Here is a 25,796-nt window from a genome sequence, read left to right as displayed (position 1 = left end):
GACCAATAAATACTTTTTGAATGAATGAATGACTAAAAAACATGCTGAAATTAGCAGTTGGATCTATGGAAGTAAGAATTGCAGATATTTTCCATCCATGATGAGGTAATCAAGGGCCCGTTTATTAATCTTGTTTTTGTAACTGTGTCTATTTTAAGATTTCTTAATACAAGTTCAGTAGAAATAGCAGAATAAATTCATCAATACCAGCTAAATATTGATATATGTTGTGAATTTTAAAAAATGTAAGATACTGGGGGAAACAATAAATCTGTAAATTAAAATCACTTCTAGAGAAGGATTTAATTTAAAAATAGATAATGGGTGAATATATACTTAAATTTTTAAAAAACATATTTGAATATGTGGTCTTTCAATGATCTGACTCTAACTTTAATACTCCACTGGTCTATTGATTAAGAAGACATGACAGTTTGTGCCCTCAAAGGAAAATAAAATGACCATAGTTATGTATTAATGAGTAAATCTCTAAGAAAGGTATCAGAGGTTCCTTAAGCAAAGCATATACCTGTCGTTTACAAATTCTCTTTATTAGGGCGTACAGCATGTTATTAGGTTGGTCACTAGAGGGTGCTGGTGTTTCAGACCAACACAATTCAGACTTGCTTTGACACCAAAAGGTGCCAACCAGAATCCAACAGGCAGCATCCTATTCTGTGACTCCTCAGATTCCCTAAATCACTAGTTTATAAGGTAAATAACTACAAAGCAGACAACTTAGAATTCTAAGATGAAGCAAATTGCTGAAAGGAGGGAAGTGTTACACAAAAGAGCTGAAATGCAACACATTTAGAGTTGATTAGAAACATCAACTTCGTTTTCTTTGCTGTATGAGTCATGAAAAAGTCTTAAGTCTTTAAATATATAATTACACTAGAGACTCACTGCTGAAAAATTTAATTTGATATGTACTTTGATCCCAATGCTTTAGATAAAGTATATATCTAATAATAACATCAATTATGATTTTATTTTTAAAATGACATTTTAGAAAAAACTTTCACAATTATGGGTTTCAGATTAATTCGAATTAATTAGATAAAAGTTTGGGGAAGATTTAAAAAGTAAACCACTTTACTATTCCTTCCTAGCTCTTGTTCTCATTAGAAACATTTTAAAAGAGAAAATTCATGGGATGCCTGGGTGGTTCAGTCAGTTAAGCATCTGCCTTTGGCTCAGGTCATGATCCCAAAATTCTGGGATCGAGTCCTGCGGAGCAAGGAGCATGGTCCTTGCTCAGCGGGAAGCCTGCTTCTCCCTCAGCCTGCCTCTCCCCCTGCTTGTGTGTGCTCTCTCTCTGACAAATAAATAAATAATCTTTAAACAAATTAAAAAGAAAATTCAAAAGTGTAAAAATTTTTAAATGACATCAAAACACAAAACGAATAATAATGTCATTAATGCATGTTGTTAAAGTTTAAATTACATTTTTGCTTTTCTCCTTTAAAAACTATATAAATTCGGGGCGCCTGGGTGGCTCAGATGGTTAAGCATCTGCGTTCGGCTCAGGTCATGATCCCGGGGTCCTGGGATCCAGCCCAGCGTCGGGCTCCTGGCTCGGTGGGGAGCCTGCTTCTCCCTCTCCCTCTGCCTCTCCCCCTCCTCATGCTCTCTCTCTCTCTCTGTATTTCTGTGTCTCAAATAAATAAATAAATAAATCTTAAAAAAATAAAAACTGTATAAATCCGGGTGCCTGGGTGGCTCAGTCCGTTAAGCGTCTGCCTTCAGCTCCGGTCATGATCCCAGGGTCCTGGAATCAAGTCCAGCATCAGGATCCTTGCTCAGCGGCAAGTCTGCTTCTGCTTCTCTCTCTGCTCCTACCCCCTTCCCCCACTGCTCGTGCTCTCTCTCTCTCTCTCGCACTCTCACAAAAATAAATAAAATCTTTAAAATTTTAAAACTATATAAATCCTATAATGATATTTTTCAAGCTCTCATACAGAATCAATACAACAGCGCAGAAAGAATCTGAGAACATACTCCATTCTCATCACCTACCATTCATACAGCCAAAAAAGATAACAACTAAGCTAGGAAAGGCAAAGGAACTAAGGGGGCTTGCTCCAGAAGTCAATCTGAAGTCTGAGTAATGGTATTCATACAGCTATATGATCAGGTTTAATTTCTTAAACATGAGGAAAAAATGAAATTTACAAATATTTTAAAATCTTTTCATCTCCTGGACAATGTGAAGAGGCAGAAAAACCAGACCCGTCCAAAATGTGGGAACAATGGTACTATTGGTCTTCACCCGCTAAGAGTGGTTATGGTATCCACGCAAACGACACTATAAAGACGGAGGCTGGAGAATTGCTGGAAGACTTTGCGCATAGCCTTTAACTTCATGGAGCCTCAGTACCTCATCGTCAAAGGGGAGTAATAATAGCAACAGGACCTTGGAAGATCTCTGATCAAACGGGAAACTGCTTGTGAAAACACACTAAATACTGGTTTAATAGAAGATGTTACTAGACAATTATGCCCATTTTCACTAAATGTGAAGACCTTCCTAACATCTAACTACAGTTTCTAGTCCTAACTGTATGAGAATGGGCAAGGGTTGGAGAGCGGTTGGAGGCTTTGGAAGAGCGTGCTTCTCTCCGCAGCCCAGTCACTCCAGCTCCCATAGGCTGGCGGGCGGCAGTTGATTTCACTATCTCGACAGGCAAGTGGCTGCCACCTGCCTCTAGCCACTTTAGCCCTAGCTAATATTTTAACAGGGGGAAGGGGAGACTTTAGGTGGAGAGCGATAGCTGAGATTTCATCTTTGAATCCACTCTCTGATTTTGTTTCTCTTTACGTATTCCCTTTGTCGCAAGGCACTATTAGTTTTATATTTTCAGAGCTCCCCCTGGCAACAGAGCAGCTTGGTCGGCTCATGATCATTCTGGAGTCCCCAAGTACAGAAAGGGAGAAAAGTTCACATTCAACTATGCAGAGTGTGGTCGGTCTGGATTGATTAGGAACAGGTGAGTTACACTTGCCAGGGTTACAAAAGAGCTTCAGGAGGAGGATCCGGTCCCTACATTAGCGTCGGTGGGTGGGTAAGGAGAGGGGCGGGCGCTCAGGTCGGCCTTGGCAACTTGCCTGGGGTCTGGAAGCGCCGGGAGACATTTTAGCCCGGGCCGCCCGCGGCCGCTCCTCTGGCAAAGAAGAGGAGGAGGCGCGGCGCAGCGAAGGGAGGACTGCCTAGGCGTCCCGTCCGGCCAGGAGTCGGAGCACGGAGTCCTCCGGGGAGTTTCCAGGCCAGGCGGCCAGGACGGCGGTCACGCAGCAGCCAAGAGACGCGCGCAGTTGCTTCTCCATCCTCCTCCCGGCGCACTTGTGCCCACACCCCCGGGCGCCCCGCCCTCCGCCGCCTTATAGAAGGGGCCCGCACCTCGCGCGCCTCGGAGCTACGGGCTTCCCCGAGCAGACGGCGCGGCTGCCTGAAAGCCCAGGCGCCACGGCCAGAGGAAAGAAGTGAGGCGGCGGCTACGCCCCGCATCATGGAGGGCAGCCCAGCCCTAGCCCCAGTCCGGGTGGACACCGACCTTCGCCGCCGCCCGCGCCCCGTCCGCCAGCTCCCGCTGCTGCTCTCCGGGCGCCGTCCTCTCCTCACCTCGAAGCCAACATGAAGGAGACCCGGGGCGACGGGAGCGCCCCTTTCTGCACCCGCCTCAACCACTCCTACCCGGGCATGTGGGCGCCCGAGCGCTCCGCCGCCGCGCAGGGCAACCTCACGGGTTCCCGGGACCCCCGCGAGGACTGCGGCTCGGTGTCGGTAGCCTTCCCGATCACCATGTTGATCACCGGCTTCGTGGGCAACGCGCTGGCCATGCTGCTCGTGTCGCGGAGCTACCGGCGGCGGGAGAGCAAGCGCAAGAAGTCGTTCCTGCTGTGCATCGGCTGGCTAGCGCTCACAGACCTGGTCGGGCAACTGCTCACCAGCCCGGTGGTCATCGTCGTGTACCTGTCCAAGCAGCGCTGGGAGCATCTCGACCCGTCGGGGAGGCTGTGCACCTTCTTCGGTCTGACCATGACTGTCTTTGGGCTCTCCTCGCTCTTCATTGCCAGCGCCATGGCCGTCGAGCGGGCGCTGGCCATCCGGGCGCCGCACTGGTACGCGAGCCACATGAAGACGCGCGCCACCCGCGCCGTGCTGCTCGGCGTGTGGCTGGCGGTGCTCGCCTTCGCCCTGTTACCGGTGCTGGGCGTAGGCCAGTACACCATCCAGTGGCCCGGGACGTGGTGCTTCATTAGCACCGGGGGAGGGGGCAACGGGACGAGCTCTTCGCACAACTGGGGCAACATCTTCTTCGCCTCCACCTTTGCCTTCCTGGGGCTCTCGGCGCTGGCCGTTACCTTCGCCTGTAACCTGGCCACCATTAAGGCCCTGGTGTCCCGCTGCCGGGCCAAGGCCACGGTGTCGCAGTCCGGCGCCCAGTGGGGTCGGATCACCACCGAGACGGCCATCCAACTCATGGGGATCATGTGCGTGCTGTCGGTCTGCTGGTCGCCGTTGCTGGTACGTAGTTCCAGCGAGTGCGGAGGTCAGGGTGGGTGTGCGTGGCGGCGGGCAAAGGAAACCTCTGGATGCGGCAGCTTCTGCAGGGGTGTGTTTGCAACCACAGAGGACTGGAGAGGCCTCTGCCCCCCCATCTTGATTGTGGCTTCAGAGTTGAGCTCTTCATTTATTTGCTGAGCACCTTTCAAGTGCCGGGCATCGGGTTAGGTTTTGTTTATGCACAACTGGAGACCACGGGGCTGCTCACATTCTAATCAGAGAGAGTAGGAGGATGCCCAGCTGTCATTTCAGTGCTTGTGCAAAGATACGGGTTTCTAATGGGTGCAGTGGGGGCTGAATGGCTGAGACAACCGTAGCCTGGTGCTATGCGTTTTCTCCTTAGTTTCAATACCTCTTGCAAGCTGAGGCGATTTTCAGGCTGCGGAAGTACCCTACCTGCGACAGCAGGCAGGCACAGCCGTCTAGAAGTTTCTGAGGCTGTGTGCGCTACCCCAGCAGAGCTGGGCTAACCTTTCTTGCAGGCTCACTCTTGACTGGAAACAGGAGAGTGAAGACACATCTTGCCGCTGCAGCCTGCCTCAGCCCTTTGGAATGGTGCCGTACCCTCTAGGAAGTGTTTGAACCGACATTCCGTCAGTGGGACCCCAAGGCCTGGGAACTCTGTGACCAGGCTGTGCTTGCCCTGGTGCCGAACATGCAGCGCTGCGGCAAGGCCAGTCCTGAGTTAGGATGGTAGGGGTTTCGGCACTTCCTAGCTCCTCACAGAAGGGCACAGCCTGGGAGCACGTGATGCTTACTTACACTTGCTTCTTCTGTAACACCCAACCTTACCTGGTACTTTCCAGATTTTCTTCTGTGGTACTTTTAGCTAGAGATTTCTGTGGCTAAGTGTTGTTTAGAAATACCTGACGAATGGATATTTGTTTAGGTTCCAAGTAGCCTGGCTTACTAAGGAGGTATGGCAGAAAGAGTGACCTGGTCATTGTGGCAGAGTTATAGGCGATTATATATTGGACCTGGAACGTTATTACTCAGTTGTGAAAAACTTCTGAAACCCATGGACACGGTTTTCAGAACCACTCTCATATTGTTTTTTCTTTTTGGTGATGAAATATACATAACATGAAATTTACCATTTTTTAGTGTGCAACTCAGTGGTATTAAGTATATTGACCTTGCTGTGCACCACATTTAGTTTTAAATTCCTTGTATTTAAAAACAGAACCTTAGTTCCTTTTTCCTTCCCACTCTCCCTTGCATTTGACAAAGCAGGTATCCCAGAATACCTGTGTTTAACTGGTGTAGTATATTTAGAGTACAAGTGTGGGCTCCAAATCAGTGACATGTGGTGACAAGGAGAGTTATGTCGGGACCTAGTTGCTCACAAGTCACTGTGTGGTCACAGTTCTGCGTTCCAGGAGCTGGAACTCAGGCTGATGACATCACCATGACTTATCAAGACCAACACCAATTTTAGGCATATTTACTTCTATGGTTGGAGGTATATAGGTGGCCAAACAGAAGGGGGAAAGAGTTCTAAAAAATAAACACTTTATTAATGTGGTGATTAACATAACTTTAAAGGCAAACAGAATATCTGAATTTTTCACAGCTATCATTTGAGGCTGAGTTTGCTCTTATCACACACTTTATATCTTCGAGTTTGCTCTTTGAGTTTGCTCTTATCACACACTTTATATCCTAAAAGAAATGCAATTAAATCATATGAATAAAATGCTTACCTCTACAGTTAACCAGACGAAGAGAAACTATGCAGTGTGTTTTTATTTCCAAAGTTTGATTCTAATGCCATGGGATTGGTAGCCCTAAGAATTTAGATCAGTTTTGAAAGTTGTAAGCTAGGGTGGCAAAACTCACTCTCTTAAGAAAGACATATTTGGAACTAGTCCTATTTAATTTCTGCATTCAAAAAATATTAACTGGTTTGCAACTTTTTAGCGGACACTGTATTGATTCAGTTCTTATAAAAACATTAAACTGAGAATGAAATAAATTCAACATGTAATCATATCAAAGAGGAGAAATTCATGGTTTCCAAAGTAGGTATTTTTTAAACCAAAGGAAATGGTTCTGTCTTCTGTTTTGTGCACCATCGAAGATAAACCTTCAACTATCTTCAGAAAGATCTGCAGTAAAAAGTTATTGCAAAGAAAAGAAACTGGCAAAACTGCTTTCTTAATAGGTTAGGGAATTGTAAGAATAAAAACACTAGAACTTAGTGAATTGAATTTTTAATGTGTTAATGTTGAAGGGAAAGACCTTTTTTTATGTCTGTTTTATAACTACAGAAAAATATAGATTCCCTATTAGTTTTTGTTGAGTTGGGTGTAGGATAGTAATCTAATTATTCACACTCCTTACGTAAAAGGACCCTGAGTATATCTTATTTTGAAGACTATCACAACTATAATAATATTTAATGTTACTGATGGAAAACTTAGCAGAGAAGAGATCCCGTAATAAGAAAACGTCTAACCTGCAACAAGTTTCTGTTACATAAATACTTAAATAGAGGTTTATCCATGGTGTAAACAAAACTTTTTTACTTTTTTCTTTTTCCCAAAAACTTCACAAAATACAATGTGAGATGTGAAATTGAGAATACAGTGGGAAATGATGTCACTGTGATAGATGATCTACTATTTGTGGTCGCTTTATGTTTATATGTGGCTTCAAATCCTATTGGAATCAGCCAATTGACTCAGCAATGCAATCTATTTGACTTTTTATTATTATTTTATTTTTTTATCCAAATTCACCAACTAGTCCAGTTATTGGACATGATAGCCAAGTCTCTAGAAACAGGAATCACCTCAGGGTGTTGTTCACCAAAAGCCATGAGTACATTTTGTCTTTGTGTAAACCTGACCCTCCCCAAACAGGTGGAATGTGGCTAACACTGTCACTCTCTTAAAAATAGTAAATATATGGGGCGCCTGGGTAGCTCAGTCAGTTAAGCGTCTGCCTTTGGCTCAGGTCGTGATCCTGAAGTCCTGGGATTGAGCCCCACGTCGAGCCCCAGGTCAGGCTCCCTGCTCAGGGGGGGAGTCAGCTTCTCCCTCTCCCTCTACCCCTCCCCCTGCTCCTTCTCTCTCGCATGCGCTCACTCTCTCCCTCAAATAAATAAATAAAATCTTTAAAAAAAATAGTAAATATAAAACTAACATTGTGAAAAGTGAGGTCTGAGGAACAAAGTTTCTCTTCTACAACTTTGGAACTGGATAAAAGCAGCCGTAGAAACTTTTGCCTTTAATCTTGAGCCTGCGAATTCTGCTCTGTATCCACAAATGCAAATAGGGATGCTTCAATTCAAGAAGATATTTCACAATGTGGATGTGACTTCTTTTAAATTTAAGGAATCACTGATATATTGTGACAAATGAAACTTGCTTTAAATATACCATGTGTGACAAATATATGCAATAGACTATTTACAGAGGTAACCCTGTTTATAGTACAGAAAAGTATTATGGAATTGTTAATTTTCTCTGCCTGTAAATTTCTCCCTTATTTAGGATGTTGCTTGAGGGAAAATGATTACAAATGTGAATTGACATTATAGGAAAAAATATTCTCTAACTTGTTTTTATAAGAATTGAGATTATTCAGAATTCTTTACTTTTGTTTGTTTGTTTATTAAAATATACTTTAGGCACTGTGGAAGGGATATTAAGTAGGATTATTGAAAACTGGTCAAAGAACTATAATCTGTTCAGAGAAGCAGAAACCCCACATTTATGAGTGAAACAATTAGAGAACAATGCAAGATTTTATGTAATTAGTGCCTTTGGTTCTGGGAAGAATGTCCATCTGACTTTAGCAGTGTAGACTTCAGGGAAGAGGAGGGATGGCAGAGCTTGACCTTGCAGCTGAGAATTGAGTGTGCCCAGGAACCAGAACAGAGCGTGTCCACTAGAACCATGGGAAAATGCTTTGAGAAAGTTTATGGGATCATACTGAGGTTGTTAGGATGAACATGGGATGAGGACAACGTTCTTTTGCCAGTAAACCATAGGACTTCTATTTTGGGTTTCTGAATAGGGGAGAGAGTTTTTAAAAGATTGATAGGGCTGTGGTGTGTGGATAGATTTGGGCTGGAAAATGGGGAAGAGAGATCAGTTACGAGTTGCTTTTGCAAGTCAGTTAGGGCTTTAGTGTAGAGACAGTGGGAAGAGATGAGTCAGAGAAGGAAAGGTAATAGAGAACTAAAGTTATCAGAAATGGTTGATTTAAGGAGTGATTGATTGACAAATATTTCTTCTGCATCTATCCTCTTCATTGCAGTTAATATTTTCACATCCATTATCCCATTTAACTGCATCCTGTAAGATTGCCACTATTCTTTACATCATTCAAAGAACACAAGTATACAGAATATTAAAACTAGATTTCATTTATTTTCAGTTTTTGTTGTTGTTGATTTGTTTGTTTTTGCTTAGATAGAGGACAGGAATTCTAGCTCTAATAGTGGGCCCTGAGCAACTTATATATATCTTCTTATCTGTAAAGTATGGAGGTAGGACCTATAGACATTTAAGGTATTTTTCCCATTTATGTTATTCTCAAGTTCTCTTACTGGGAAGAATGATGGTTCAATGAACAGGAATGGGAAATTTGGAAAGGAGACTGGATGGCCAATTGTTTTTTTGTAAGAATGGGCTCCTGAGTCACTGGGGTTTTAGACAAAGTACGTATGGTGATGGTGGATTATCTAAATGATATATCTAGAAACCAATATAACTTGAAGATTAATGAGATAAATCAGGGCTTAAAAAACACAGATTTTTTATTTTGAGTATAACAGAGAGAGCCAAGAATTAAACAGTTCTTAAGCTGTTCTATTTGAAGAAATTCAGATGGTCTAGAGTTGTAACATAATTGTGACTCATTGGCCTTTCTCTTTTGAAAAAGGTGTAAAGGTCAAGAAATCAATTATGAAAGTTTCCATGGGTTCAGTTTCCTGGGAATAACCTTCAGGAATATGTGTTGCACACATTTGTAACAGACAGTGATTCCTTCTCAGGTGCTGAGGGGTGGCAGTGAGGGATTCCGGGTCATGTTTCAGTTTTCAGTTCTGGCCTTGCGTGGCAGGGAAGTTGGGAGGGAAGTCCTCCCTTAAACTCATTACATTTGTGTAATATATTTTTTAAAGATTTTATTATTGATTTGAGTGACAGAGAGAGAACGGGGGCGGGGTTCAGAGGAAAAGAGTTTCAAGCAGACTCCGGCTGAGCATGGACACCAACACAGGGCTCCATCTCAGGATCCTGAGATCATGAAGTGAGGAAACCAAGTGAATCGCTTAACGGAATGAACCACCCAGGTGCCCCACATTTGTTCCATATTTACACCTCGAAGGTCTAAAACTGTAACATGTCAAATTTTGACTCCCCCATTTTCCTCAATTCCTTATCATAGAGCTAAATAGGAGGTTTGTATTTCAACTCCCACCATACTTCTTGAGGATTATTAGATGGCCTCTCAAGTACGCCTTATTCCCTAGAAAATTTCAACTTCCATAGATTAAAGAAGATAACCAAAGGAGCCTGATGTTCCTTGGGGTTCCCCTTCTATCTTGACGCCTAAATATATGCCCATATTTTACAGTAATTCATTCATATGCAGAAATGACAGTTGGACAATGAGTGACTTCTTTAGCAAGGGGAACACCACACACACACACAGAAGTAGCATTTTGGAGTGCAAGAAATTCTCTGTGCTCTTTAATCAGAACTCTTGTCTCTCCATTTTTTCATTGGCCACTTCACCCTGCAGTCAACTGATAGCTGCCGAGCAGGCACCCTTCCTGGATTGTCTAAGGTCTCAAGTTAGAAGTCATTTTATTGGAAAAGACTTCCTTCATCCTTTCTAGATTTGGTCGGATGCTCTGGCCATTTGGTTCCATAGCACCTACCTTGCATTTCCCAGTCCTAGACTGAGTCACACTTCATCGGACATATTGGTTAATTGACCTCCTGAGGCCAGGTACAGTATCTGTCTTGTTGTCTTGTTCTTTTCCCTGGAACGGTCATAATTGCATGCCATACAAGGTATGCCCAATATATGGTTATTGTTTGACTATCGAAGCACCCAAATCAGAAGACACTGTCTGGTCCCAGTTACATAAGCAATTAATTGTATGACTTTAGACAATTTACTTGTTATCTCTGTGAACTATTTGCTTTTCTTCAGCAAAGTAGGAATAAAAACACCTACCCAACCCATTTCACAGGCTTATAATAAAAACCAACGTAAATCTGTGTGAGAATAATTAGGAATATCCCTTTAATATTATGAATACCACTATGATGTTTTACTGGATAATAATGTTGATTTCTTGTGTTCAGATAAACCTTTCCCCCAGGAAACTGAAGAAAAGAGACAAGTGATGTTTTACAGCTCAATTAGTTATAGTTCACTGGGGGGAAAAATGTGTGGTGCAGATTTTTTTTTTTTTTTCAGAAAAAAAGAAAATAAGAAAAATGGTCCATCTCAAGTGCATAAATTTTTACAAGGTATTATAATTCATCCCTTCTCCCCTACCCCTGCCACCATTTTGTCAGCTCTGGAACCCTCTTCCCCTCATGGCTACCAGTTAATTAACTCTCTAAATCTAAAACATTCTGGGTCCCATCTCCCCTTCCCCTAGATGTGGAGGTGTAACCACTACCTTGCCCTCTGAAGACCTCTGCCACAGGTCCATAATGTGCCCCCTTGTTTTTCCAGTTGGAGACTCCTTTGTATACTCCTACCTGTCCTCACATAAATGTTTAAGTCAAATTAATTGTTCATCTTGTTATTGTCATTGGTCAGATTGTTCTGCAGACTTCTGAAGGGTAGATTTGGCAACTCAGTTGTCCTCCTCTCTTCACAGATGACCACTAATGTTGACACTACACAGAATTTAGGCTCACAGCCTAAGACTGAGTTTACACAATCCTTAAATGAGGCCCAAGCATGAGAATTGCAGAGTTGTAAATTGTCTCACAATTTGACCAGGTCCTGACAAGGCATTAATATTATTTGTGGTCTATAAATAGCACAGAGTATGATTTTCCCATCCAGTGGCCCTCCTAGATGGTCCCTTGGGGAACATTCATAGGAAAGACATTTCATTGAGTGATTTTGGAACTTATTAAACATGTATAATATTACTTTACCATATGATAGGCATTTGAAGAACCATAAATCTAAAAATGAAAGATAGTGGCAGAGATGGAAGAGGAGGCTTGATTTTTCACACCTTAACTCTGTTAGAAAGAAGGAAATTAGCTAATTTAGGCAAAAGTTATATAATAGAAGTACAAATAGCTGTACTATTTTTTAAAATCTTGAAAATACAAAAATAGAAGGTCAAGTTAGAGCTGGAAGCCTACTTTTTAAAAATTTTTTAAAGATTTTATTTATTTATTTGACAGAGAGAGAGAGTGAGAGTACAAGCAGGGGGAGTGGCAGAGGGAAAGAGAAACAGGCTCCCCTCTGGGCAGGGAGTCTGCTTCTTCCTCTGACCCTCCTCCCTCTCATGCTCTCTGTCTCTCATTCTCTCTCTCTCAATAAATAAATAAAATCTTTAAAAAAAAAAAAGAATTATTGACCCTCCAAAAATTCAAGTGTAATTTAAAAGATATACTTTTCACTAATCTTTTGACATTTCTGAAAAATATTTGATTCCTGAAAGTAGATTTGATCTTTTTTTCCTACCTTCTGAACTTTATAAGTGTCATTTTCTGTGGTTGAGAATATGCTTCTGTTGGTGTGACTCAGGAAAATTTGGAAAAAGAAATATATTGTTAATGTGGAAAATGCTGAGAGATTGTAAAACATAAGATGCATGTGGGGGAATTCACCAGACAGTAGGGTGGAGCTTTCACCATGGTCTCAATGTAGGAAATTTCCCTGATAATGTCCTGCTACCAACCACCTTGCGTGGGTCTGGTAGAACATGCACATCTGCATTCCTGTGCCTCAACAGTCCTAAGGCCCGAGTGGCAGTTAGTGATGAAATGCCCCCGTGAGCACTCCTCTCTGCTTCATTAAAACAGAAGAAGATGACTAGAGAAGTAGGTGAGGGCCCCAGAGAGAATAAGGCACTGGGGAGCAAAAGACCGGGATTCTGGTCTAGGCTTTACCACCACATGATAGAAGTCACTTTATCTTTCTGGTTTTCCCTTCCTCATCAGTAAAGTAAAAACTATTATCAACTCTAACCTTCCTTTCAGCTCTGACTTCCTGTGGCTTGAAATAGATAAAACTGTCCCTTGTGGACATACTGTATTAGATGCAGAGAAAGAGAAAACACCCAAAGACTTCCTCGGAAGAGGCAGAGGAAATGTATGCAAGTGAACAAAGTATTTCACACATTCTTTTATACAGTCATTCTATAAATATTTTTGGAGGGCTTGCTGTGTGCTTGCTATTCTGCTCACCCTGGTGGTACCGTAGTGATCAGGGCTGACTCAGATGATTGTATGCGTTGAGCAGTTATGCAACTCTAGGGGGCACTGTTCACATTATATTCTAGGTGAATGACACTTTTATTAAACAGTGTGTAATCTGTGCTACACAATTTTCTCTCATGAAGCTTTCAATCTCCTGAGGTAGCAGACAGTGAAGAAAAAGGATTCCAATAAATAAATGTCACCAGGCTGATGGGTCATTACCATGGTTGCTCTCACTGCCACATGGTGCTCCCTTGTCCGGGCAGAAGGGCAGTGCTACTGGTCACCTGCAGCTCTGAGGCCCTGCTGAAGCACGTCCCTATCCAGGCTGTAGTAGGTCTGTGCTTGGGCGCCATTGTCAGAGAGCACATTGATTCACACCCATAGCTACAGCCACAAAGCTCAGCAGTGATTACCCAGAGGATAACCACTGTGCTACAGTTTATGGATCCAGAGGGCAGCTGGCCTCAGGCCACATACTGTCTGGAACCAGCCTTCTTGGGTCCTTAGTCTCTGGGTTGTATTCAGATCACCTCCTGAGAAGTTGGCTTTTCCTTTCCAATGAATTTCCTTTTAAGACTTTCCATGTCTTTTCCCACCACTGAATGTAGCCAAAGTCACTCTACTCCAGGTTTCTTAGCTTCGAATCTTGGGAGAAGAGGTGAGTCTGTCAGCAACCCCTCCTTTTTTTTCCCAGAAAGCATGATGGTTTACCTCCTCCTAAGCAATCAGTGGTGTGTACCAGGAGTGTTCTGTGGATTTTCTTGTTACACCAATTTCCACTAAGTAACCTGTTCATTCTACATTTACCAAAGCAATTGCTTCTTATTCTGTGAGGTCTGCTCCGATGTGACTTGTTCTGTCCACCTGAATAGAGAAATGGGGGATAGCTTCTGCATCCCCTTACATATATTACTAAAACAATAAGCATGTTATGAAGGCAAGAAAAAAAGGTGCTTTGGGAGAGTGTCAAAAAGGATGCCTTCTTCAACCCTTGGTGGCATGTGGGGTGGTTAAGGAGGGTCTCCTGAGAAAATGTCACTTATGATGAATCTTGAAAGATGATACTTAGAGGAAAAAGGAGCAGTGTGTGAAGTCCAGTGTGGGAAGGAGTGGAAGCATCAAAGGAATGGACAGAAGGCCAGTGGACATATTGGAGTGAGAGCCTTCAAGGTGAGGCCAGGGAGGTGGGCAGGGCCAACTATTCAGAACCCTGTGGGTTTTGTTTGGGTGTTTATATTTTCATCTTAAGTATGATGGAAAGTGACTAAGAGGTTTGTGTGAGGGAGTGAGTTGATCTACTTTATGTATTAAGAAATATCGCTCCGTTGTTGCTTCCTGCATTAGAGAGGCAGGGCATCAGAGCCCACCAGTACTAAGGTCAGATGGAGATGTAGAGTCATTAGTAAAGAAAATTTCTTTCCCCCTTAGTGTTGCTTGAAAAGAAGGGATGGGCATAGTTTGGTACTTGGTTGGGGGAGGGGGGAGGTAGTCTGTGCAGATGCACAGAGGAAAAAAATTGAACCAGGTGTGCTAGGAATGGTAAGAAAATCTGTTTTTGTTGAAATATGTTTGAGAATGTTAAGAAATGTTATGGTCAAAAGGGATTGAAGGATGAGGGAGAGAGAAGTGCATTTGTAGATTGCCTTGAAGATTAGAAATAGGAATTTGTATTTCATCTTGGGCAAGTTGTATTGCTTTTCTATACTCCTGTTCCGTATTTGTAAAATAAGAGGGTTCACATTATAAAATCTCTTGGCTTATGAAGGTCATTTAGTAAAACAACTCATCTAATGTTTGATATCTTTCTAGAATATTCTTGGTGAGATTGTTTAAACTTTGAACACCTTTACATCTAGGAAATTAGTTGCTTTTCATGGGGCACAAAGAATTCTCTTATAGCCAAGTACTATGCTGGGCTCTATCTTACAAACAGTTGTTTGTTTCAATTTCTTACAGTTACCCTAAGAGGTAGGCATACTGGCTCCTACTTATAGACAATGAAGAAATGAAAGCTGAAAGAGGTTGAGTGATTCATTTAAGATAACAGAGCTGGTATGTGGCCAAGCTGGGAGTCAAAGTACAAGCTCTTTTCTCCAAGCCATGGTGCCTCAGATAGCTCAGTTCATCTTGAGTTGTTCTTTCTATTATAAAAATTTCAATTCCCTTATGTTGGTTGAATTGGAGTGTTGATAACGCTAGTCCTTGGTTTATATGGAACAATATTAAACTTAATTAGACTTTTTTTTGGTTATATGATACTTCTGTATTAGGCATCAAGGAATTCCACTAAATTTATGAATGGCAAAATAGCATGAAATTATCCTGACAATGTCAGGGGCAGAAGCCATGATGTAACAATTAATTTAAGTGACACTTTGTTGAATATCAGTTGTGTGCCAGTTGTCTGTGTTACAACCCGACAGAATGATGGCATGCCCTTTCCTCAAGGAATGCAAGGAATGGGTTGTCTGCTGAGTGATTCCCTAGAGAGACTTGAGGTTGTGACTAAAAAAGCAGTATTATTTTCCATTGTCAATTTTGAACATTGGATCAAAGCTGAGGACCATTTAGAATTCATTTATCCATTCATGCTTTCAGTGATTGTTGAGTATCTACTATGCATCAGGCACAGTACTAGATGCTGAAACTATAGTAATGACATAGACTAGTTTCTTGCTCTCAAGGAACATGCATTCTAGTAGAAGAAGAAAGTCAATCCACAAATACACTAGAAGTCAGATTGTGATAAACACTGCTAAGAAAATAAAGCAGCATGATGTGACAGAGGAAGCCTAGGGAACTTTTATAGATTGTCAGGGAACAATACCTCTGAGAGGTAGCATTTAAGCTGAGACCTGAATGAAGGAAAGAACCAGGTATGGATGATCTACAAGAAGGGCATTCTAGGCAGAGGGAACAGCGAAGGCCTCACCTGGTGTGTTTGAGGGAGAGAGAGAAGGCTCGAGTGGCTGAAGGGAAGTGAGAAGGAGGGAGTGGAGTGCTGTAAATTGAGATCAGAGAGGGTGCTGGGGGCCATACTAAGGAGTTTTGATGTTAATTTAAGAGAACGCTAGAAGGTTTGAATCATGGGAGTGACATTATTGGATTTATGTTTTTGAAAGGTCCTGGAGTGCAGAAAGGCAAGAGTAAGGCGCAGGGAGACCAGAGAGAAGGTGCTGAAGTTGTCCATGTGAGAGGCAATGACAGCTGGGCTTGGGCTGGAGAAGTGGATGTATTCACACAAAGGGATTTGAAGATAGAGCTTATAAGACATTCTGAAATGTCTCTAATCCCTGCCCTGTGACTCTGACAAGAAATAGGGTCCTCTCTTCTTCTCTGGGCCTCTGGTAGTAAGGTGGCTCTCTGTCCACAAAAGGCTTTCCCTTTGGCTCCTTAACAAGGGAGTGACTACTGCAGGCTTACACAGCTAATAATGGGCAGAGTCAGGATTAAGTTCTATCTAATGGGTGCTCTTTTTTTCCCCCTGAGACATAAATCAGAGTAGTCACCCAGAGAAAGAGAAGTAAGCAAGTTTGCTTATGAAATAATAGCATGTCACAAGAATCCTGATCTCCAGAAGAAGATCCAGACCAAGCTAAGCTTAAAAGTAGAGAGAGAGACAGGGAGAGGATTGCTTGATTCACATAAATTGCAGGAATGTCAGGTTGGAGGTGGCCCTCTGGAAGACTAAAGCCAGGACTGTCTCTTTTCTGTATCTTTTTTCTTTCTTGCCATGTGTCAGAATCCCCAACTCAGGCTCTTCTTCTAAGGAATCAATTTAAGGCATAGCTTTGCAGCTCATTGGCAAAGTCCTATGCTGTTTTTTTGTTTTTTAAAGCTTTTGGTTAATAGGTTTATATTTACAGTCTGCATGTGGGGTTTTCATTTCGCTTTCATAGCAATACAATATTTCAGTGATTATGTCATCTCAAAACACTGTTTCAACATTTTTTTCTTTATTATATATATTTTTTTGTTTTGCAAACACAAGAAACAGTTATACGTGACATAAAGTCTCAGGACCCTGCTTCATCTTCAAAGACTAATGTAAATTATTTTAGGCCACAATTAAAGATTTAGGCTCAGAGAATTGTCCAGAAGTGAGTAAAGAAGGCAATGTGAGATTTACAATGGAACAGAGGTGGCCATATGAGGCTCTGAAAGCTCACGCTCTATTAACACTGTAGCGAGATGACCAGCGAAGAAAATAGTTCTTTCTTGATGTTGCCATAAAGGGTGAGTTGTAGTCTGGGTTTGATGTTAATCTGGCAACTTTCTCTTTATAAATCAGTAGATGTGCTAACGGCCAACATGCTGGGTGGCAGATTTTGAATTTATTAATGGTAGTAATTTCCTCCAAGAATAGACTGAGGATTTTCCTGGATCCAGAAGTATATTTCTAAATATTTGCTTTTGTTCCATAAAAGACATGAAGGAACATTTTGAATTTTTTTTTCCTGTAGCATCTATTTCTAATTAAATTATGCCAAAGATCAGTTTCAGGAAGCATGGGAATATCTTCTGACTTCAGAGCTCTAGTCTCCTCCTTAAACTTGGTTCTTGGTCACAAACAACAGATTCTGACTCCAAGCACACGGGGCATATTATGAAAAGGATATCAAGGGCTCATGGGGTCCATAAGAAGCTGGGAGGCCAGGTTTGGAAGACAGGCAGGGTCTGGATGCTGAGCTATTCTGGATGCTGAGCATCAGACCACACTGCCAAGGTCATGCTGCAAGACAGTTTGCTGCGTGCCGCTGGGATGAATCCGCCATCTCAGAGCTCCCTTCCCTGTCTCACTCTCTCAAGACTCAGAGTGCTGGGTGCAAACCTGACTGCTATAGTTTAGAGTTTTTACCCACTGGCTATATCAAGAGGTCACCAGAAGAAAGATCAGGCACCTGCAGCATCTTGTTTTTGAGGTAGGAGGTGATAGTGGGAAGTTAAGTGCTGGGATTTCTCTCCCACTTAGAATAGCAGAAAAAGTTCTTCATACTTGAGGTATTAATAATAAGAACAGGCAGGGGTTCATTGTTACCACTGAATTCATTTTCAGAAACATTGTGACAGGGGCACCTGGGTGGCTCAGATGGTTGAGCATCTGCCTTCGGCTCAGGTCATGATCCCAGGGTCCTGGGATCGAGTCCCGCATCAGGCTCCCTGCCCAGCAGGGAGCCTGCTTCTCCCTCTGCCTCTGCCTCTCTCTCTCTCTCTCTGACTCTCATGAATAAATAAATAAATAAAACATTAAAAAAAAAAAAAGAAACATTGTGACAGTAACACTGTATCTTTCAAGCCTTGTGTGTGCCTGCATGGGTGTGTGCGCATGTGCGTGTGTGTGCCTGTCACTTATTGGGTTGGAGTGGAAAGAAGACCGAAGGACAGGAAGCTGAAAAGATGCACAAAACAAAAAGACATATTTCTTCAATGCCTGCTACGTGCGAGTACTTGAGAATTACTGTGTTAAGCCCTTTAAGATATTATCTAATTTAATCTTCACAACAGTTTATCAGTGTGGTGTTCTACATCCCTGATTCTCGGTTGCACATTCTAAGAGTCCAAGGGTTATACAACTTTCCCCGATTATACCCCTAGAAATTGGTAGACACGAGGCTTTTTTGTGCTATAATGTTTTGTTTCATATTGGTTGTCTCTGCTTTTATTGGTTTACTAAGACATTGTCCTATTAATTCATTGAAATTGTACGAAAAATGAACAGGTTGAATGAGAACAGTCAAAAAATCACACAAATCGGCTGGGTCAGATAATCACAGGGATTAAAGATTTCCTACAGAATCTCATTGACCCATGGCTGGCCTTCTGAGGAGCTTGGGTTTCTAGAGAATACTGTGCAAATCCCATGGAGATGAGAATTTTCACTTCTCCTACAATAAACTCTTCAAAGTTTCCATTCAACACGATACCTACAATGTAGGAGGTGTTTTCTGTAAAGGTGTGACATCAGTTTAATCCAGTGGTCTGTCTTTTCAGGCTTAGCACACTCACATACAGTGATAAAGTTTTACTAGACAAACATTTTCCAGTTAGTAAAATTCACAAATATTATTCTTTTCACTCAACTATTTATAAAACAAATAAAACTGTTTATTGAGTTCTCTTTGCTTAGTGGGAAAGTGTTTGACTACAGTCAAAATTAGAAAATTTGTTTTGACAGTTTTAAAACTTGCAGCATGATATAGTGCAATTGGGAGTCTTGCAAACCTGCTTTCATCTTTTTTTTTCTTATAATTGTGGAGAAGAGAAAGAGCCTTAGCAAGCGAACTTCAGTGAGCTCACAGGGACTCTCTTAGAGGAATTCAGACATATTACACATTAGCACCCTCTCACCCAGATTAAAAGGCTTCAGATTCCTTAGCTGAATCCTTGAGATCCTGAATTTGGCCACACTTACTACTCACTCTCTCCCCCTCCCCCAGCATCCTTACCTTCAGTCATCAAGATCAATCTGCAGTTCCTAGGATGATTCACACAATTTCCCACTCAGCAATAGGAACTCTATCTCTTAAAACTCTCCAGAAGTACCTGCTATTTTAGGAGGCAACGCTTTCCTGATCCTACAGACAGATTTAAATGCCTTACTCTGTACTGCATAGTGCCTGTGTATACTCTGATCACTTAATTATGCACAGTTTTATTTACAATTGTCATAATATTTATTATGGCACTGAAGACGATTGTCCACAGTAGACGAATGCTTACTTTACAGGAGGCACTGTGCTAAGCATTTCACAGACATCATCTCATTTCATTCTGTCAACAACACTCTGAGAGGATACTGCTATCTCCTTTTTCAGATGAGGAAAGCAGTTTGGAGATGTTAAGTAACTTTCCCAGATCACATAGCTAACAAAAAGCAGAGCTGACTTTCAGATCCAGATTTGTCTGATTTTATAGCCTATGTGATAAATGACTAAACTGTATGGCCTCCCTCTTGTTAATATTCATTTATTTGTCTGATTCACTGTACACTGTAAAGTGCTTAAGAACAGAGCCTTTGCCTTATTAGTCTATCAATTTTCCTGGCCCATAGCAGCCACTCAATAAGTGATTATGGGATAAATTAAAAAAATAAAGTTGTAATGAAGTGAAAAAGACACTAGATTTGGAATCAGAAAATCGACATATAAATCCTGGCCTTTAGAGTTTTACATATATTGCATGGACTTAATTTTCACATAAATTCTTCAAGGTGGATGATATCTATCTCTTTATTTTATTTTATTTTACTTTACTTTTTCACTTGTTGGGGAAGCAACTTGCTTTAAGGCCCAGAGTTTGCAAATGGTATTGAGCAAATCAAACCCAAGTATTCTTGATGCCAGAGCTACCAAGACAGCTGTGTCTAATGAATATTGGGTAGTATTTATGCAGTACAACTTGTGAGCATTTTAGAAAACATACCTTTTCCTTTATGTGTTACTTTTATTTTTTCCATGTTGTTGTTAGTAATAACAATCCTTAGAAAGATTAAAAACTACCTTCAGGTTAGACAAGAATGGGAGACACAACACTGTTTTTGTAATGGGAGAGAGACGTTAATTAGAAGCAGTGGGTGGAAGCATTAGAAACCGTTACTCTAATGTCTGGTGTCCAAAGCAGAAAAAAACAAAAAAAGGATGTTTAGGAAGGTGCCCTGGGGAAAACAATGAAACAATGAGGAATTTTAGCAACACTAGGGAAACAGTAAAAATAACAAAGAAAGGGAAAAACAAGGCTTCAAAAGATGCTCAAAAGTTTCAGTATAATTACTTTGCCCTCAGTTGTTATGAGAGATGATATAATATATTGCCTTCAGAATAATAAAACCTAACTGCAAATCCAGAGTTAGGGCAGCCTTCAGAGTTGGTTAATCCAGAAGTTTAGCATTGTCATGAAGTACCAAAGCTTGTCCTGTTTTTTGCATTCTTGCGTGTTGGCCTCATCCTGTTGATGGTTTGTTCCCCTCAGGTTTTAGGATGGTTGGTAGTATAGCAACCTAACCCCATGTCGATCCACAGATTCACTGTCCACGGTTTCAGTGGTCTGGAATCGGATGATCCTTGCTCTAACGTATTGTCAGGAGGTCAGTAGTAGCCTAATGCTACGTCACAATGCTTACATCATTGACCTCACTTCATCTCATCATGTAGGCATTTTATCACCTCACATCATCACAAGAAGAAGGGGGAGTACAGTACAATAAGATACTGTGAGACAGAGAGACCACATTGACATAACTTTTATTATAGTATGTTATTATAATTATTATATTTCATTATTATTGTTGTTAATCCCTTACTGTGCCTAATTTATAAATTAATCTTTATCATAGGTATGTATATATAGGGAAAAACATAGTATATATGGGGTTTGGTACTATCTGTGGCTTCAGGTATTCACTGGGTGTCTTGGAATGTATCCCCTGTTTATTATTGGAGGCTAGTGTACATGCTTTCTAGTTCACTTCTAGCAGGAGTAAGAAGCTGTGTTTTTCTATGGCTCACTCCTAAAAATGTAGAAACTTTTCCCCAGATATCCTCAAGGAACTTCCTCTTGGATCTCATTGCCTAGTAGGGGCTCACATCATCCTCCTGGATCCAGACACATTCTAGTATTTAGCAATGAGGTCAGCTCTGAAGTACCCAGACTCCAATAAAAATACATGTACTGATGAGAAGGGGAGATGGAAGAATGGATGTTGGGTCGGCAGCCAACAGTAGACACTACAGTGATGAGACCTATGCAGTTTAATTGAAAGAATATATGTGAAAGGCCATCAAAAAGTATAAAGCCCTAGGGGCGCCTGGGTGGCTCAGTTGGTTAAGTGTCGGACTCTTGATTTCGACTCAGGTCATGATCTCAGGGTTGTGAGATCAAGCCCTGCATTGCCTCCATGCTGAGTGTAGAGCCTGCTTAAGATTTTCTCTCTCATTCTTCCTCTGTCCCTCCCTCCCAGCTCATGCCTACACGTGTGCCCTCGCTCCCTCTCTCTCTAAAAAAAAAAAAAAAGTATAAAGCAGTAGCCCTGCATTGTCCATGGTGGGAACCACTAGCCACATGTGTTACTGGACACTTGAAATGCGATAACTCCAAATTGAGAGTGTAAAATGCACATCAGATTTTGAACATTATGTACAAAAAAGGTAAAATATCTCAATAATTTTTATATTGATTACATATTGAAATAATATTTCAGATATATTTAGTAAATTAAAATATATCACTAACATCAATTGTACATGTTTCTTTGCTTCTTTTAAAAGTAATTACTATAAACCTTAAAAGTATATGTGTGGCTCTCATTTGGCTTGAATTATATTTCTTTTGGACAGAGCTGCATTAGGCCATTGACTTTCCAATTGTTTCAGCTGGAGAAACTATTTCAAAAAGTTTCTTTAGAGAAACAGACAAAAACAGAACTGCTCTCGTCCAGTGGGGTAGGGAGTGGGAAATGCCAATAACATCTATTCACCAATTCCTGCAAAAACATTTATGAAAATACTTACATCAAATATAGATTTTAACATGAAATCAATAAAAGTCCCTCAGATAGTAAGAGGAATAATTTTATAATTACTTGCTTAAGATCTTCCTTAGGAAGCTAAATAGTGCAGTAAAAATGCCTTCATGGAACTCACAAGTTAAGGAGAGAGGGAGCTGATGGGATCGGTTGTTGGGATTTGATTATCTTCTCTTAGGAAACTATAGTCTTCGTACGAGTTTGGCTTCTGAGTCATGGGAAAAATTGATTTCCTCCTCATGTTTGCTTTCCTCTGGTTCCTATTAGTTACTGTGCTGTTGGACCAAATGGTCTGAATCCAACTAAACCAACAGAGGAGACAAAAGCAGCCCGAGGGGGCAAACCATGGAAGATGAGCAGGTTACAAGTTTCCATTTTCCTACATTCCATGTAATGTGAATTCAGTCTTCTTTAAACTTTCCTCAAACCTGGTACAAAATTGTAAGCACTAACTGTACTTTAAGTGATCTGTAAAGTCTGATTTTCTGAAAACAAAAAACACAGTCTTTTCAGAAGAACATTTTGAAAAATAAAGTTTATCATTTATCACTCAAATAACACACGGCACTTGATAGTTTTCACCAGCCACATACATGGTGCATGAAAGGAAGGAGTGATTGTGAAGGCATATGACGAGGCTGCTACATGAATCTCAAGGAATAGTGGGGGTAAAAAGGGAGCTGTGTCTCTGTGGACATAACGAGTTACCATTCTGTGGTGTCCTAGCCACATTCTTCCTAATCAGAATCCACGTATTTAGGAGGCAACAGTGAGGGGATCTTTTATGCTTCCTTTCAATACTTCAATCTGAAGAAGAATAACAAAAATATAACAACTAATATTTACATAGTACTTACTATAAGTCAGTAAGTCTGAGTGTTTTACCATTTACTATACACCTTCATCCCTGTTCATACAGCAGAGCAGTGAGCTGAGTGGGATGCAGGAGCCGATGTCTTCAATGCTGCCACTTGGTAGACCCAAAAGGAAAAAAGGGTCAGCAGAAATGTTTGGTGGCAGCTTTTTCACACAAGCAGTAAAAATAGCACAGTTCTCTTTAGAAATATTGAGGCATTGGATACTGACCATCCTGCCATGATTGGGAAATTGCAGCATGTTCCTTTTAATGTCAAAGAAAAAGTGATGTCAATGCATGACACCTTAAGCCCCTCCCGTTGTGGATCTGGCACTGCACAATTACTTAGGCCCTGTTTACAGTCAACACCACAAGAGTTAACTATAAAGAAAGCTGGTAAATTTTATGAAGAGGTGTTTTGTATTGGGGAAAGGGAAAATGAATTACACATAATGTTAGGAAGTTCCTGTGCTGACGCCGACTAGCAGCCTAACACTGGCAGAGAATTTTACAAGTAAATTAAACTATTATTGATGTGTTATCTGTTAGACTCTGAAGGGTATTTTAAATACTTATTATAACATACGTATAAGATACATTTTCATATTTGTGGGCAAGAATTCTATAAGCAAGGAACACTAGAATCCTATGTAACATTTTTATAGTAATAAAAGAACTTTTAACTTATGATGTATTATAAACTGATAGAAAATAGCCTTACTAAAGACTGTGTTGATATGCATGTTTTATTTTGGTTTTGTCTTGAGGTATATTTTTGGAAAAATTGTTATTAAATACACAACAAGAATTCTTCCCTTCTTATAGATTCAGTATGTTTTATTTTAAATATTTGCTTCTCCTATTGATTCTACAGCCCAGCTCTCCAGCTTATTCCAGGTTACTGCTGTAAATATAACATTCTACTTAAAATCATGAGTGATAAGAAAATGTACTTATAGCCCATTAGTACCTAAATTGAAGCTGTTATCCTGGCTAATTATAATAACAGAAACAACAACAACAACAACAAGACTTGAATAGGGATAAATATTGGTGGATTTGTACATTAGATAAAAATTCTAGAATCTGGTACCCCCAAATGGGAGGGGGTATGCTTTCTACCATTCATTCATTGGTTAATTAAAAAATATTTATAAATCTACAATGTAATATACTCTGTGTTAGGTGCTTTCTCAGATACACCTAAAAGGACCAAATAATCTCTACTCTTGTAACAATGTTTATTAAGAAAGACTGAAAATAAAAGCAAGCAACAATATAAAATGTTTAGGGATGATAAAGGAAGTAAAGAATTTGGGGAGTCCATATTAAAACTTATCTACTAGGCTTTTGGCAAGGGAAACACCAGGTAAATTGACATTTCAAGTCTACACAAAAAATAACTTGGAATTAGTCAAGCAGAAAAGGAAATAAGAGTTATAAGCCCTAGGGATCCATATTTGTAAAAGCTCAGAAGCAAGATGAACTTTTAAAGGACTCAGAGAAGTTCAAGGGGATTGGAATATAGGTGTGAAGGTAAAGAGTGGTGAGGCTAGTGAGCTCGGCAGGGGCTGAGTGGTGATGAGTCTTGAATGCCCATTTAAAGGCTTTACTCTGGGCAATGAGAAGCTATTGAAGAACTTTTCAAAATGGAATAGCACAGTAAAATTTCCATTTTAGGAGCATCCTTTGTAGGCAGAATGGCGGTAACAAATCATGTAGTAGGCTATTGTGGTAGTTCAGATAAGAGATGGTGGTGGTTTGGGTTTAGGGTCAATGGGAGTGGATATAAGAGAAATGATAGATTTAAAAAAATACACTAGGAAGTTAACAGGAGACTTTGTGATTGATTGGATGTGAGGAATATGGATAATGAGGCGGAATGGGGAGAGAAACACAAGAAAGAGACAGAGAGAAATGAATCAAGATGAAGCAAAGATAACTCTTAGGTTTCTGTTTGAGAGAGCTGGGTTCACTGAAATAGGCAGGATTGGTGGAGAAGCAGCTTTGAAGAAGATAAAAATGTCAGTTTTGAGCCTATTGAATTTGATGTAAGACACCTAGACAGAGCTGTGCTATAGGCAGCCAAATTAATCAGCCTGGAGCTCAGAGAAGAGGTATAGCCTATAGTGCCCAGAAGGATTTTTAAGTCATTAGAGTAGAAGAGGTCACCCACAGCAGGAAGGGGAGGCAACCTCCCATTATTTAAGATAGAACCCCAAAATGCTGACATGTTCAAGATGGGTAGAGAAACAGGAGCCGTAAAAGAGACCCCAAAGGATCACCCAGAGGGGTAGCAGGGAAATTAATGAGAAACTCAAATCAAATGGCAACTTAAATATTTGGGAATATTTGGGAAGTGGCAACCTGTACCTCTGGCACCTGAATCTTAGGGAAGAGAATGTTTCAAGAAAGTTGTATGTAGGGAGG

At 41.0% G+C, this 25,796-nt stretch overlaps 1 protein-coding gene and 1 long non-coding RNA gene across 4 annotated transcripts in view; one reads left to right on the top strand and one right to left on the bottom strand.

The window, feature by feature from the left end:
* The window catches only part of LOC145721292 (uncharacterized), a 433,843-nt gene that overhangs the window by 65,396 nt on the left and 342,651 nt on the right, over nt 1-25,796 (bottom strand). The window lies entirely within an intron of this gene.
* Nucleotides 3,090-25,796, top strand: part of PTGER3 (prostaglandin E receptor 3) — a 177,844-nt gene continuing 155,137 nt past the window's right edge. Inside the window, exons 1-2 of one of the 3 annotated variants that reach the window (XM_081818636.1) lie at nt 3,090-4,528; nt 5,050-7,285. In XM_081818636.1, the coding sequence (XP_081674762.1) occupies nt 3,635-4,528; nt 5,050-5,061 (906 nt within the window). In that variant the 5' untranslated portion in view covers nt 3,090-3,634 and the 3' untranslated portion in view covers nt 5,062-7,285. Of the gene's footprint in view, nt 4,529-5,049; nt 7,286-25,796 lie in introns of those variants that run through there. The other 2 variants (XM_081818634.1, XM_081818635.1) reach the window with 2 other exon arrangements.

Source organism: Leptonychotes weddellii, chromosome 4 (assembly GCF_054177405.1).
Source record: "Leptonychotes weddellii isolate Sample4059 chromosome 4, ASM5417740v2, whole genome shotgun sequence".
Lineage (NCBI taxonomy): Eukaryota > Metazoa > Chordata > Mammalia > Carnivora > Phocidae > Leptonychotes > Leptonychotes weddellii.
This window is presented reverse-complemented; position numbering and strand designations above follow the sequence as displayed.